At 37.5% G+C, this 14436-nt stretch overlaps 1 protein-coding gene across 1 annotated transcript in view; it reads right to left on the reverse strand.

The window, feature by feature from the left end:
• The window catches only part of LOC103599029 (serine/threonine-protein kinase SIK3-like), a gene marked incomplete at its 3' end in the record, with an annotated part of 194860 nt that overhangs the window by 18476 nt on the left and 161948 nt on the right, over positions 1–14436 (reverse strand). The window contains exon 4 of the mRNA XM_008583102.1: positions 9964–10125. Coding sequence (XP_008581324.1) covers positions 9964–10125 — 162 coding nt within the window. The remainder of the gene's footprint in view (positions 1–9963; positions 10126–14436) is intronic.

Raw genomic sequence — 14436 nt, forward strand, 5'->3', positions numbered from 1 at the left:
CCGCTTGGGAAGCGCGGTGGCGCTCCTGCCGAGGGTTCGGATCCCACATACAGACCGGCCGCTCACTGGCTGAGCGAGGTGTGGGCACAACACCAAGGGTTGCGATCCCGTTGCCGTCCCGGTCCAGTACGGGCGCGACACTGAGGGTTGCGATCCGTTGCCGGTCACGAAAAAAGACAAACCAACTGAGCTAACCAGCCAGCCCCCTATGTTTTGTTTTTAAAATGATGAAATGGATTAGCAAATTTTAGACCACCATTTATAAGTACTTCTTCGCAAATAATACAGTATAAATGTGGGACAGTCTTTATTCCCAATAAACCAAATCACATATAACATATAGAGATATACACAGAGACAGACATAGACATGGATATATATATGTATATAAGATGTATATATGTAGCATGTATATGTTATGTGTGTGTATGTATGTATACATACAATTTTTACATTTTTATTTCTGTGACCCCAGAAACACATCTTGATGTGCTATATAAGAACTGGGATCAAGGGCCGGCCCGGTGGCGCACTGCACAGTGCACCGCTTGGGAGCGCGGCGGCACTCCCGCCGAGGGTTCGGATCCCACATACAGACCAGTTCCCGCTCACTAGCTGAGCGAGGGGCGGGCGCAGCACTGAGGGTTGCGATCCCGTTGCCGGTCCCGGTCCGGTACGGGCGCGACACTGAGGGTTGCAGATTCACAGATTTGGTGAGGTTTTTCTAGAGGTATTGACTTATCATTTTCTGTCTTCATTAATTTGAATTTCAACATTAGTGTTCTTTATGCTTTATACAGTCCAATGGCCCATAATAGATGTAAATTTAACAAAAATATAATGAAAAATTGCATCTTGTTCAAAACTATTATGGTAACCGACTACCTCAACTGAGTATAATAAATGGACTTATTGAATCACAGGCATGCTCATTAGCTCCTCACTAGCAGGTAGACTCACTCGATTTATACTCAGAGGCTCTCGAACTATTGCATTTAAGGAGGGTAGGAAGACCTAAATAATCACTTCATTTATTAACTTCTAAAAAATAGAAAAGGCAAGAGAAGTTATTATCACTTTTTATGACCTGAATCTCCCAGAACACTGAGAACCTCTGGATTCAGAAATCACTGGCAGGCTGGCCCCGTGGCGCACTCGGGAGAGTGCGGCGCTGCGAGCGCGCGATGCTCCCGCGGCGGGTTCAGATCCTATATAGGAATGGCCGGTGCGCTCACTGGCTGAGCGCGGTGCAGGCGACACCACGCCAAGGGTTGCGATCCCCTTACCAGTCACGAAAAAGACCAAAAAAAAAAGAAATCACTGGCTAGGAAAAGATCCTGTATACTACCTGAGGTGTTAAATTAAGGGTGGTCTGTGTGTGGCCTAAGTAAAGAAGAGCAAAAGATCATACAGGCCAGGACACCCATGCCTACCACTAGCAAACTGAGTTTTTCACGTATGACACTAAGAAAACATATAAATATTATAATCACTCTCTTATGATTTTAAGAGAAGTGATAAAAGTATATTTCAGGACTCAAAAATGAGAACCAGATTCTGGATTAATGCCACTTTTACTAATATTCTGCCACCCAGTGAAGGCCTGCCTAAGAAATCAGTCTCACTCTTTTTGACATCCCTTTCATTTTAAGTTTCTATCCCATTTTATACAATACAATAAAGACTTCTTTGGAGTCAGAGTGAAGGAGCACTCTGTGTAATTTGTTAGTCCCTCCTCAACACCAACTTGCAGTTGGGGAACTTATCCTGTAAGAAAGAGTTGGAAAAACATGGTCTTGGGTAGACATAAAAGTTCTTATAGTTTCTATACCCACTAATAAAATTAAAATAACACTCTAAGTGGATAAAACATCAGTGTTCTTTTAAAACAACAGGTTGGAAAAACATGGTCTTGGGTAGACATAAAAGTTCTTATAGTTTCTATACCTACTAATAAAATTAAAATAACACTCTAAGTGGATAAAACATCAGTGTTCTTTTAAAACAACAGGTAAGTATGCATCTAATTTCCTTCAACCATCCCTTGTTTGTTAGAGATTTTTCAAAATTGCCATTCTCCAAGCTTCAATAAGATATTCATAAGTTTACTTTTCTTTCTTCTGGATGTTATGTAGAGTAAGAGCAACCTTAGCTTTTAGTTATCACTTGTCCACATTTTATTTATTTATATTTTTAATTTATTTTTAATTGACAACTAATAATTGTATATATTCATGGGATACAATATGATGTTATGATACATGCAAAGGAATCCCCCCCCTTATCGTCAGTTCTGCTTTCTGCAGTTTCAGTTACTGATGTCAACCAAGGTCTGAAAATAGATGAGTACAGTACAATAGATATTTTGAAAGAGAGACCACATTCATATAACTTTTATTACAGTCTATAGTTATAATTGTTCCATTTTATTACTAGTTATTGCTATTAATCTCTCATTGTGCCTAATTTATAAATTAAACTTCATCATAGGTATGTATGATAGGAAAAAACATAGTATATATAGGGTTTGGTACTATCCGTGATTTCAGGCATCCACCCGGGGTACTGGAATGTATCCCCTAAGGATAAGTGCTAACTACTGAGTACACAGTGGAAAGATTAAATCAGGCCAATTAACATATCCATCCCCATACATACTTATCAATCCACAGTTTATTAAACACTGTGCCCAACATGGTCCCAGAGACAAAGAACAATTTGAGATTTTGAGATACTTTGGTGAGTCAAAAGCCCATGCCATCCAACCATCTTACACTCAGCTCAGCTCCCTTCTTCCCAAAGATAGGGGAGGCAAGCCCTCAGGTTCAAATTTCCTTTCTCACAGTTTCTTCTTTTGCCCAACGCCTCAAAGCAAGAGCTTCAATTTCTTTTTTGCCCTCTGCTTCCCTCTCCTTTTCTCTTCTCAACCTCTGATTCCTCTTTTTCTAATTATCCCCAAAATAAATGACTTGCAGTTAATAGATACTGGCATGGAAATCGTTGAAGTTGAAGAAAAGTAACAGAGACGTCAATAAGCAAAAACAAGAAGTTTGTGTAAGAGGAAACTATGGTTGGAAAAGAAATTCTTCATTCTCAGCTTCTCAAACTGGCATATGTCTGCATATACTCAGGCGTAATGCTTCAATGTGCCAAGAGTTATATGAAACTACAGGCTGAATAGAATGCATCTTCCTGGAACATCAATGTTCTATGTTACACTAAGTTGATAATCTTAATATTAAAACAGACATAAATATGATATTGAGGAGAACACAAAATGTGCATGAATTTTAAAGTTAAAGCACGTGATTAAAAATATGCGTAATGTGGGCCATTTCAGACTATGTAATCAATCCCCCACTCACCCCACCCCATATCAGTTCATTCCCCTCTGCTGTTAGGGAAGCTGCAGTGAAAAAATCAGAGAAGCAATGCTTCTGTACTGGTACCATAGCCATGGTGAGTGAGGCCTTATAAACAGAAAATTGTTCTTAATCCTAGCAGGATACAATCACTTCTCAAGATCAATAAGGCCACACTTATAACCTAAAACTATGATTGACAAAAATCTGCTTATTTGAATTTTAACTTTAGAATTTTTTCATATAAAATAAACTGTGTACCTCTAATACCTTTTGAATAAAGGTACATTAATTTTTCATTTGTAAAGCTCTAGTCTTAGAAATAGATTTAGAAGAGATCATTTCTCAAATTTTATTTTCCAACAGTCAACATACATTAAGGTTATTTAGCACCTTCTAGTTGAAGGTTGTATGCCATTTCAGGGTGAGAAGACAGGCTGAGGCATCAAAATTCCTAGGTTCTATTATGACCTGAATTCAGGAAAGTCACCTGGCCTCTGTGGGTCTCAACTTATTGACCTGTCAACCAGGGAGATGCACTGAATGATAGCCTAAATAAAGTGTTAGGATCATGAAATAAAATTTGTGTTGATATGATGAATATCACATAACTACTTCCTGTGACCAGTCAGGGATGTTCTCAATCATCACACTGTGGAATGGTTCTCAGAAATACAAGGTTTCCAATCTCTTTTTTTCCTATACAATGGTATCTTAGTATATTCATATTGCGGGTAAAAGGTCAATGGACTTATGAAATGTTTTAATTTCTCACTCTTAAAAAAACGAAATAGTCTGTCACTGCATTAAGGTCAAAAATTTCCACAGTACCTTAAATCCATGCACTCTGAAAATTCTTTCCAAAATATTGGCTTTTCTATAGTTGTCCTTCGGATCTTTGCTGTCTGATTGCCAACTAAAACAATAACACAGGAATGGAAACTATCTCATGGAGACCATTCTGGGAGTCGACATTTAAAGAGAAAAGTTTCCAACTTCCTTAAGTTAAAAAAAAAATGTTTCCACAATTTTCAAAACATTCTCATAACGTCTGAGTATTTGAAAGATCTTTTCTTCAGTGAGTAAATCAGCTACATTTCATTTTTTTCATAGGCAATTTTTTTTTAAATATAGAAATTTCTCTACTTAGCCTTTGGGGACAAGGACTAAAGTTGCTTTCAAATAGCAGTGTATTACCGTTAAAAAGATAAGACAATACCATTTTTCTTTAGTAGCTTAACATAATCCATCAATAAGAAAATCTGTTGCTTTATTTCTACACGTTTGACTAGAAGTTCCCTCTTCGTGGCCCAGATATCTGATTGTCTATCCAGTCCTAGAAAGTCTTCCTTGCTTTCTCTCTTGTTTTTGTTGCCCTTTTCTTCCTTTCCATGTCTACTACCACCTCCCTCATGCAGGATTTTAGCATTTCACAGCCATTAACTGGCCTTCCTATTGCCTTCTTGTCTCCTTCCCCCCACTCCCACCTTTTCCTCCTTATCCATCCTGGATTTTATTTATTAAGCCTTGTATTCAAATAATTTCACAGTCTACTATAAATATATATCTCTCCTGACTTTTCAGGTATGACTCCTCTTCCCAAGCCTTGCCTCCAACCAAGCAGCTTTACCTTTTTTGCAAATATGCCAGGTGTCTTCTACTGCAGTTCATGCTTCTCCAACTTGCCTTCCCATTAGACCCAAAGTAAAATCCCACATCCTCGGCATGTGCAACTGGCACTTGCCATCTCTCTCACCCCAACCCCTTCCACACCCCTCTTACTTATTATCTCTAGCCATGCTGGCCTTTCTCCAACTCCTCGAATATATGAAATTCTTCTCCAGCCTTTGCATTCTGCTTCCTTCTGCTTGGAAAGCTCTGACCATCCTGGGTAAGAGCAGTCTCTCTCCCACAAGCCATTCTATCATGTTACTAGATGTCATCTTTTTCACAGCCATTACGAGAGCTAATTTGTTTGTGATTACTGTCTATGTCCCCCCCCATCAGAATGTGAGTTCTAAGGACCTATTTTATCTGCTCCTGTATCCCCAGTGCCTAGATCAGTGCTTGCCCAAAGCAGGTGCATTATTAGCATTTGCTGACTAACTGATCCTCTGGAATTCTCTCCTCTACACCTACTGATCCTGTCATTCTTTAAGAGTCACTTCAAATGTTATGTCCTCAATAGGGTAATTATGTCCTCATCAGCACTGCCTAAAGTTCAGATTAACAAAGTTATTACATACTTACTATAGAACAGATATGTGCTAAACAGTGGGGGTGAAGCAATAAACAGGATATGGTTATAGTCCCTGTAAAATTTACAACCTAATGGAATTTTACAAACTGAAGGGGTTTCTTCATCCTCTGAACTCCTATGGTAATCAGACTGTACAATTAATGTAATTATGAATCATGCCACATCTCCAGTGCCTTATAACATCTATTGTATCAAAGTATAATTTAATAGCTGTTGAACACATATGTGAAAATGCTTAGGGAAGTACTATGTAAGCAAAGCATAATTTTGGTATTATTTAACTTTTCAAAGATCTACACATTTGTGGCCCAAATAGACTATAAATTCTTGAGGGCTGGAGTCACATTTCACACCTCTTCTCTTCCATGCCACCTGAGCAAAGATCCTTTTTTAAACAACAGATAAGATTCCAGATAACCACCATACATTCTTAATTCTAGACTTGGTAACTTTGCCTTTCAGAAATAAAATTTTTTATTCTGAAAATGTCCGATGCTTATCTATATTACTAATGATAGGAACATCTTTTTAAAAATCCTAAAGAAGACAGGTTTGCTACTGCCATTAAGAAGAATTTTTAAATCCCCAAACCAGAAAGAAAACAAAGTTATTCACCTGGGCTTCGTTCTCTCTAGAAATAGAAATAGAATAAAAATTCATAAACAGGAACTTAAGCACAAAAAACCATAACTATGGAATGATGGTTGAATCTTATAACACCTATAACTAAGGTTTACCCCTCTCATGTCCAGGGAACACATATTCTAAGAGGGCTAGCATTAGCATGAGCATTTGTAATAGCTAGATTTTTATAGTATCAAGTATCAAATGCACATTAATTCATATAAAAAGTAAAAATAAGTTAATGTAAACACGAACATCCCAGAACAATTTATTCATCTTCTACACTGAACAGGATGCACATTTTAAAAATCTAAATCACTTAGGTAAACATTGGCATAAGGAAAACATTAATTTCTTACATTTTTTAATCTGACTTTTTATTAGTTCCAAGTTGATTTGCTACTGTAACATATATGACCATTTTACAGAAGAGCTGCGTAACAATATCTTAAATAGAACAAAAAAATTATTTTCTCTCTCGTATGTTTCTTTCATATATCATATTATCTTCTTACTGAGATTTATAATACTTTAGCAAAAAAAGCCATTGAAAAGATCAGGAATCTGAAAGTCACTTTTAGATTTTAGCATTAAAGTTGATTTCATTACTTATCTGACCTCATCCTGTCAAAACCATCCAACCTCCCTCTCCAAAATTAGTCATGTTCTAATTGGCTTCAACTAGAAACATTTCTCCCACTGGCCCATTAAGTTCAAAGAAGACAGCAGGTGAGAATGAGAATTTTATCTAATTTATGTGTAAGAAAGGAAGTTCAGGCAATGAGTGGAAACTGTGTAATGACGGCATGTAAGAGGAAAGAATACATGAACAAAGATAACGTTAGATATTGTAACAGGCCATAAAACTAGAGGCGCTTATTTATTCTTTGTTTTGTTCTGAAAACAAATTTTAAAAATGCAGACTTGGATTAATGAACTTAAAAATCTTGCCAAAGTATATGTGTTAACACAGGCAGAGGCCAAGGCTGGCTGCCAGCACCCCCAGGAGTCTGTAACTACACAGCTGCAGATAGACACTCTTATTGCAAATACTTGGATATGTTTTAACTACTAACAAAGAAAGGCATTTAAAAATTACCTTACCCAGATATTTCAGTAAGAGTTTCCAATTTTTTTTTTTTTTTTAAAGGATGACCGGTAAGGGGATCTCAACCCTTGGCCTGGTGTTGTCAGCACCACGCTCAGCCAGTGAGCAAACCAGCCATCCCTATATAGGATCCGAACCCGTGGCCTTGGTGTTATCAGCACCGCACTCTACCGAGTGAGCCACGGGCCGGCCCAAGAGTTTCCAATTTTAATGATCCTTTGCTTTTACTTTTGGTTTCTCAATTTAAAAACTAAAGGACATAGAAATTTTCCTTAACCAAATCAAAATGGTCCTAAATTCACAATCAAGAACTGCAGTGGGCTGTCCCAAAACTCACTGAAGTTTGAATTGTGTCCCCCAAGTTTATGTATTAGAATCTTAGCCCCCACTGTGCCTGTTAAGAGGGTGGGAAATCCTATTATGGTAATTGAAAGGTGGAGCCTTAAGTAGGTGATTGGATTGTAGGACCCTGCCATAGTGAATGGATTAAAAATGGTGGTCAAGGGCATGGTTCTGAGGGCTTTAAAAGAAGAGGAGAATCTGTCTTTCTTGCTCTCTCTCTGCTCTCTCTGCTTCCATTGTCTTGCAATGTGAGATCCCTGGGTCATTGTCACCACCACCAGATGGACTCTGGACTTCCCAGCCTTAGAAACTGTAAGCAATAAATTTCATTTTTCTTTATAATTGCCCAGTTCCGTGTATTTTGTTATAAGCAACACAAAACGGACTAATACAAGAACCAAGGAAGCATTAAAAAATTTTTAACCTTGGGTCAATGGAGGTAGAATAAAACTATGGAATGCAAAAGGGCCTTCTTTTAACTCACTATGCTATCAATAATCAAAAGATCCCTACAATGCCATTTGTAGTAGACTGAATAATGGTCTCCCAAATATATTTATGTCCTATCCCCCCATACTTTGTGAATGTATTACCTTACATGGTATAAAAGGGACTTTGCAAATGCAATTAAGAATCTTGAAATGGGGAGGTTATCTTGGATTATCCAGGAGCATCTAATGTAATCAGAAGGGTCCTTATAAGAAGGAAGCAGGAAGATCAGAGTTAGCAGTAGGAGATGTGACAATGAGAGCAAGAGACTTGAGTAATATGAGGAAGGGACCAGACCCAAGGAATGCAGGTGGCTTCTGAAAGGTAAAAAAGGCAAGGGCAACTGATTTTCCCTTCAGAGCCTCCAGAAGGAACCAGCCTTGTCAACATCTTCATTTTAGCCCTATAAGACTCATTTTGGACTTCTGACCTCCAGAACTGTAAGCTAACAAATCCGTGTTGTTCAAGACACTAAGTTTATGGTAATTTGTTACAGCAATAATAAGAAATTAATACAACATTTTATTACATGTTAAGAATTGTGAAGCTTAGTAGGTGTTATCACTATTAATTTAATTGAAGCTACAACAAATAATTGCAAAAGAGGGTTTGAAAATTCCAGGTCTTCCCACACCACACCCCTCTGTGGGAACTGCCAGAATCTAGACAGCTCTAGAGAAAATAAAACAGACATAAGAGCAAGGAAAAACATGATTTTACATAAGATAAAGAAAGCCTTTAATTCCTGTCTACTATGTAGTAAGCTAGTACAGGACTCAAAGAGCTTACAAACTATATGAAAGTTCTAAACAAGAGTGCAGCCATCAGTCTAACTGAGATAAGTAAAAAGCTAGGTGACACTCCAAGGATGTAAAAGCTTATCTACACAAAAGAAACTGTCAGAAGAATCACCAGACTGCAAGGGTGCACTTAGGACTTTGACCTATAACACGATACGAATTTGAACTTAACTCCCACCCTACTAAGGAGGGAAATCTTTAGAACTGCTTTTTACCTTGGCTTTCCAAGGCAATTATATTCTAGCTACATTCAGTTTTCTATATGAGATGCCCTCCCTTTTATCTGGGAGATGGGAGACACCCAATGCGATACTGGAAACTGTCAGATGACAAAATGGCTTGTTTTCATATTTATACTTTCTATATAAACTGCAGTCACTTTCTTCTATCAATAGGTGGTGAGTTTGCATTCATTAGGCAAAATGCTGATAATTTACTAAAACTGAAGCCTGAGCAGATTTGAGGCAGTGAAAAGTGATTTTTATGCAGTCAGATGAGCAGACTAGTGAAATTTGAGGAGAAAAAAAGCTGGACCGCCTGTAAGCCACTCTTAAGATCTATTCTTACTAAATTATCATAGAACTACAGCATTAGAGTAAGTATGCTCAATGTCAGCAGTGACAGAAGTCACTCTTCTCAAGTTAGGCTGAGAAGGTATACAATTGTAGCAGTTTTCCTTTCCATTTTATTCTATATCTTATTCCTTATTATTTAGAAGGAATTTTTCAGCCAAAGTAATAGCATTTTAAATATCATCCTTTCCCTTCTTTCTCCCTAGCCTAGTTCCAGCTAATACGACATAAAAAATAAATGTATTTCGAAAGTTGATCAATTTTCAAGCTATTAAAAAAATCCTAAATTTTCCTTACTTTCACAGTATTCCTTTCTGAATAGATGGATATAGACAATCCCCTGCTTTAAGAACCCTTAAGGAAAAACTCCTTTGTCCCTATTTCACATCTTCAGCACACTTCTCACCTGCTATTTTGATATTCAGATTGGCATCCAGAAGCAAATTTTCAGCTTTTAAATCACGATGAACAATGTTCCGACAGTGACAAAAATAGACGGCTGTGACGATCTGTTTGAACTTCCGACGGGCCTCCTTTTCTGCCATTCTACCATGGGCCACCAGGTGGTCTGTGTTGAAGAAGAACACAGTTAATTCTCATTCTGGACGTTGGTATATTTCAAAAGATAGACTTAAGGGATGCAAAGGGATCCTACCAAGTGAAAGAGTTAAAGAAGTAAAACAACCAAAAGAACAACACACTTACAGTCCTAGTTTATAAAAAATGCATTAGAAATAAGTATCCAAACTATGTTAAGTACAGGTTGAGCACTCCGAATCTGCAAATCCAAAATCCAAAATGCTCCAATGAACATTATCTTTGAGATCATACTGGCACTCAAAATATATTGGATTTTGGAGCATTTCAGATTTTGGATTTGGGATGCTCAACTGGGTGTAATGCAAATACAGTTATGTGTCACAACAACGGGGATACATTCTGAGAAATGTGTCATTAGGTGATTTTGTCGTTGTGTGTACATCACAGAGTGTACTTAACAAACCCACATGGTATAGCCTACTATATACCTAGGCTATGTGGTATAGCCTATTGCTCCTATGTGAATAATGTCTTGCACTATGGCATTATGACAGCTACAGTGTCAGTAGGCAATAGACATTTTTAGCTCCATTATAATCTAATGGGACCCCCATTGTATATTTGGTCTGCCGTTAACCAAAATGTCATTATCTGGCACGTGACTGTACTTCAAAATCCCAAGTCCAAAACATTTCTGGTCCTAAGCATTTTGGATAAGAGAAATGCTTATCTTATATAAATCCTGTTATGCATAAGTATACATAAGAATACAGTTGCACTACCAGAAGAAAAAAAGAGTTCTAAGAGTTTTAATGGTATTTTTTAAGGACCATAACACTTAACATCTTCCTTTTCATAGCCCCATTGCAAAAGATTACATATACATAAGCAAATACCTACATGAAGATAAGTATCAGAAATATTTCCTGTGTTAAAGGGTGATCAAAAAGCAGAGTCCCAGTAATCAATCTCTTTAGGAAAGAGTAGACAGAAATTAGTCTTTGCTAAGGGGGGAAAACTGTTTTATACAGGATTCTTTTTAGACTAATATCTCTTCTGCTTTCTCAAAGTTCTATAATTTGACTTAAAAATGCACTTATTTGGTCGCTATGATCTGGAATGCATAGCAATATGCCTACATATTTATATCTGCATTTATTGGGCTAATCAAAAACTATGTTATTAATTTTTACAGACAACATCAATAGAAAACCAAGTGAAGTTTCTACCAATTTAAATGAAATCATTTCATTGCAGTGTTGTAAACTAAGGTACTTGTATAGCAAAAGAATCAAAAGAATCTACATGTGATAAACTCTGTAATACTGTAAATTAGCTATCCTCTACTTGACTGGCTAGCCAGTTAGCTCAGCTAATTACAGTATGGTGCTGGTAACACCAAGGTCCAGGGTTGGATCCCCGTACTGGTGAACCATCAAAAAAAAAAAAAAGTGACTGGCCCACAATCCTTCTAGTAAGTTCTTCAAGTACTTTCCAATAATGGCAGTAGGTTTATATTGAACCAATCACATACATATTGTTGACCAAGTTCTTCATCAAACTAACAACACATATAGGTCTTGACAGCTAATGAGATTATAAATGTTAGCCATGATCGAGTCTATTCTGTTTGAAATTTCTTTTTTTTTTTTTTTTTGTCTTTTGTCTTTTTCCGTGTCCGGCAACGGATCGCAACCCTCAGTGTCGCCCCTGTACCGGACCGGGGACCGGCAACGGGATCACAACCCTCAGTGTTGCTCCCGTGCCTCGCTCAGCCAGTGAGCGGGAACCGGTCTGTATGCGGGATCCGAACCCTCGGACGGGAGCGCCGCCGCGCTTCCCAAGCGGCGCACTATCCAGTGCGCCACCGGGCCGGCCCCTGTTTGAAATTTCTAATATCTCATCAGCACTGTCCTTTAATCAACTAGTCTAGTTGCCATCATAAACATTCTGAGACAGTAAGAGAGTGAAAAATTAGACTATAGATAAATGAATTGTTTTTGTTTACCAATAGTAGTTTTGGTAATACCACCCATTTGTTTTGGTGACATCTCACTCACCCATGGGACAGTCAGATATATCTTGTCTTCATCACAAAAAGGAAGTTCAGGGTAAAGTACATTTACTAGTAATGACTGCCAAGACTTAGAGCTTGGAGCAAGAAATGAGGGAGAAGGCAGAAGAAAAGGAGCTAGATGACAATCCATCCACACAGCAAACTTTGACATAATTCAAACTACATTCTGGCCAAAAAGAACATAAAATTCTGGAGTGTAAATACTATAGTAACTTTAAGAACATGTCTTATAAGTAGATAAATTAAATTATTAAGAAAGACCCCTCAAAGGAATTGTTATAATTTTTGCTTACCAAGTACAAGATCTTTGAAGCATTTCTCTCAAAAACAATCACTGTTATAGCCAAGATTAGCAATTTAATAGAAAAAGGAGAAAATAAGAAGCCTTCAGCTTAGAAGTTAAAAGGACTAGAATACAGCTCTCTATGGGAGTTTAGCGGAGGTGATAAATGAGCTTACAATCTGCTGTGTTTAGGCTTCTGGTGAGATCTGTCATGCAAACTTTAAACAACACGAAGTCCCTAACTAAGGATAGTAACACAACATAAGCTGTTAAAGAACTGGATATCCATCAGATGTAGAACGCTATGTTTTATTTTAAGAGACCATTCTCTAACTGTACCTGCTCCTTTGACCCCCTATTTCTCTTAACCCAAGGCCTAATTATTCTAATAATATGTTTTAGTTGCTAAACTTTGTCTAATTAAAGAGCTTTGAAGAGACAGCTATTCTTGAGAAACATAAAAATAAACCCTTATGAAGGTTTACCATCAGAAGCTCATTTACCCAAGCCACCCATTAATTAAAATGCCCAAGAGACATTCGTCTGGCAGTAAACACTAATTACCAAAACACATCAAAGCACTTCTTAAATATGACAGAATGATTAATTTCGTGATTTCCAAAATAAGTGGTTTTCTTTTATTAAAAAAACTATTTATAAATTTCTAAGAACCTTGTTTTCCTAAAATAATTGGAAAGTTCTTAAAATTGTTGTACAGGCCAGGAGCTGATGGAATGCAGCCTACTTCTGTTTTATCTCTACAATGACACACTGGTTGTCCTTGAACAAATCATTTATACTACCAATTGGTTGTCATTGAACAAATCATTTATACTGCCAATAATCCTACCAGGTAAGTAGTAGCAAATTCTGTTCCATGTGTTAAGCAAAGAAAGGAAAGCATATCTGGGAATAAACTTGTACTTTGATTAAGTGTTACACATGAAAAAACTAACTTTCAATGACGTTAAAAAAGACATTTTTTAAAAGGTCCACTCAATACTACAACAGGGAATATTTAAGCATTTGGTTAATAGATCACAAAGTTCTTCAGGATTCTGTAGTGCATAAAAGTAATTATTCTATACGTCAATTATCAGTGTTAATAGTTCTGTTTAAAAGGCATTTGAGGGCCAGCCCCATGGCTCACTCGGTAGAGTGCGGCGTTGGTAGCGCTGAGGCCGCGGGTTCGGATCCTATATAGAGATGGCCGGTTCACTCACTGGCTGAGCGTGGTGCACACCACACTCTGCCGAGCGTTACGATCCCCTTACCAGTCCAAAAAAAAAGGCATTTGATAAAGCACACTGGGTGAAACAGCTTAAACTATATTATTTGTCCAAAGTCAATTACAGTATCCCTATAGTTATGGATAAATATAAGATATACAAATCACTTAAAAAAAAGAAAAAGTTAGGGGCCAGCCCGGTGGTGCACTGGATAGTGCGCCACTCGGGAAGCGCGGCGGCGCTCCCGTCCGAGGGTTCGGATCCCACATACAGACCGGCTAAGCAAACAAGAAGGCAAAGAAAACTGACTGAATGTTAACATCACAAGGGTTTCCAAAAATCACATGAACTTACAAAAACACGAATCTGTACCACAAAACTATTCCATCCGTGAGATGTAGGACGTATGGTGCAATTCGAGATTGATCAAGGAAGGATCAATCAATAAAGTCTATCGTATTTCAGTTGTTAAACAATTGATTAAATAAAACACTGCCATCAATGCAGAGGAAAATGGATTGAGGAGATTAAGAATCATGTATGCTTAAATCAGACATTACCATATTAAAGAAATAAAATTTTCAGGTTTGAACCCAGTATCAACAAAGTAAATGTAGTATGCTCTTGAATACCAGTGATAAAATCTTTTCAACAGTGAATACAGTTTTTAAGAATTTTTAATAAGAATCCTGGGCATTGTGTTTCAAAGCTGCAGAGGGGAGTTGTGAGAGTTAGGATATCAGGGTTTGG

Source organism: Galeopterus variegatus, unplaced genomic scaffold (assembly GCF_000696425.1).
Source record: "Galeopterus variegatus unplaced genomic scaffold, G_variegatus-3.0.2 Scaffold2832, whole genome shotgun sequence".
Taxonomy (NCBI): Eukaryota; Metazoa; Chordata; class Mammalia; order Dermoptera; family Cynocephalidae; genus Galeopterus; species Galeopterus variegatus.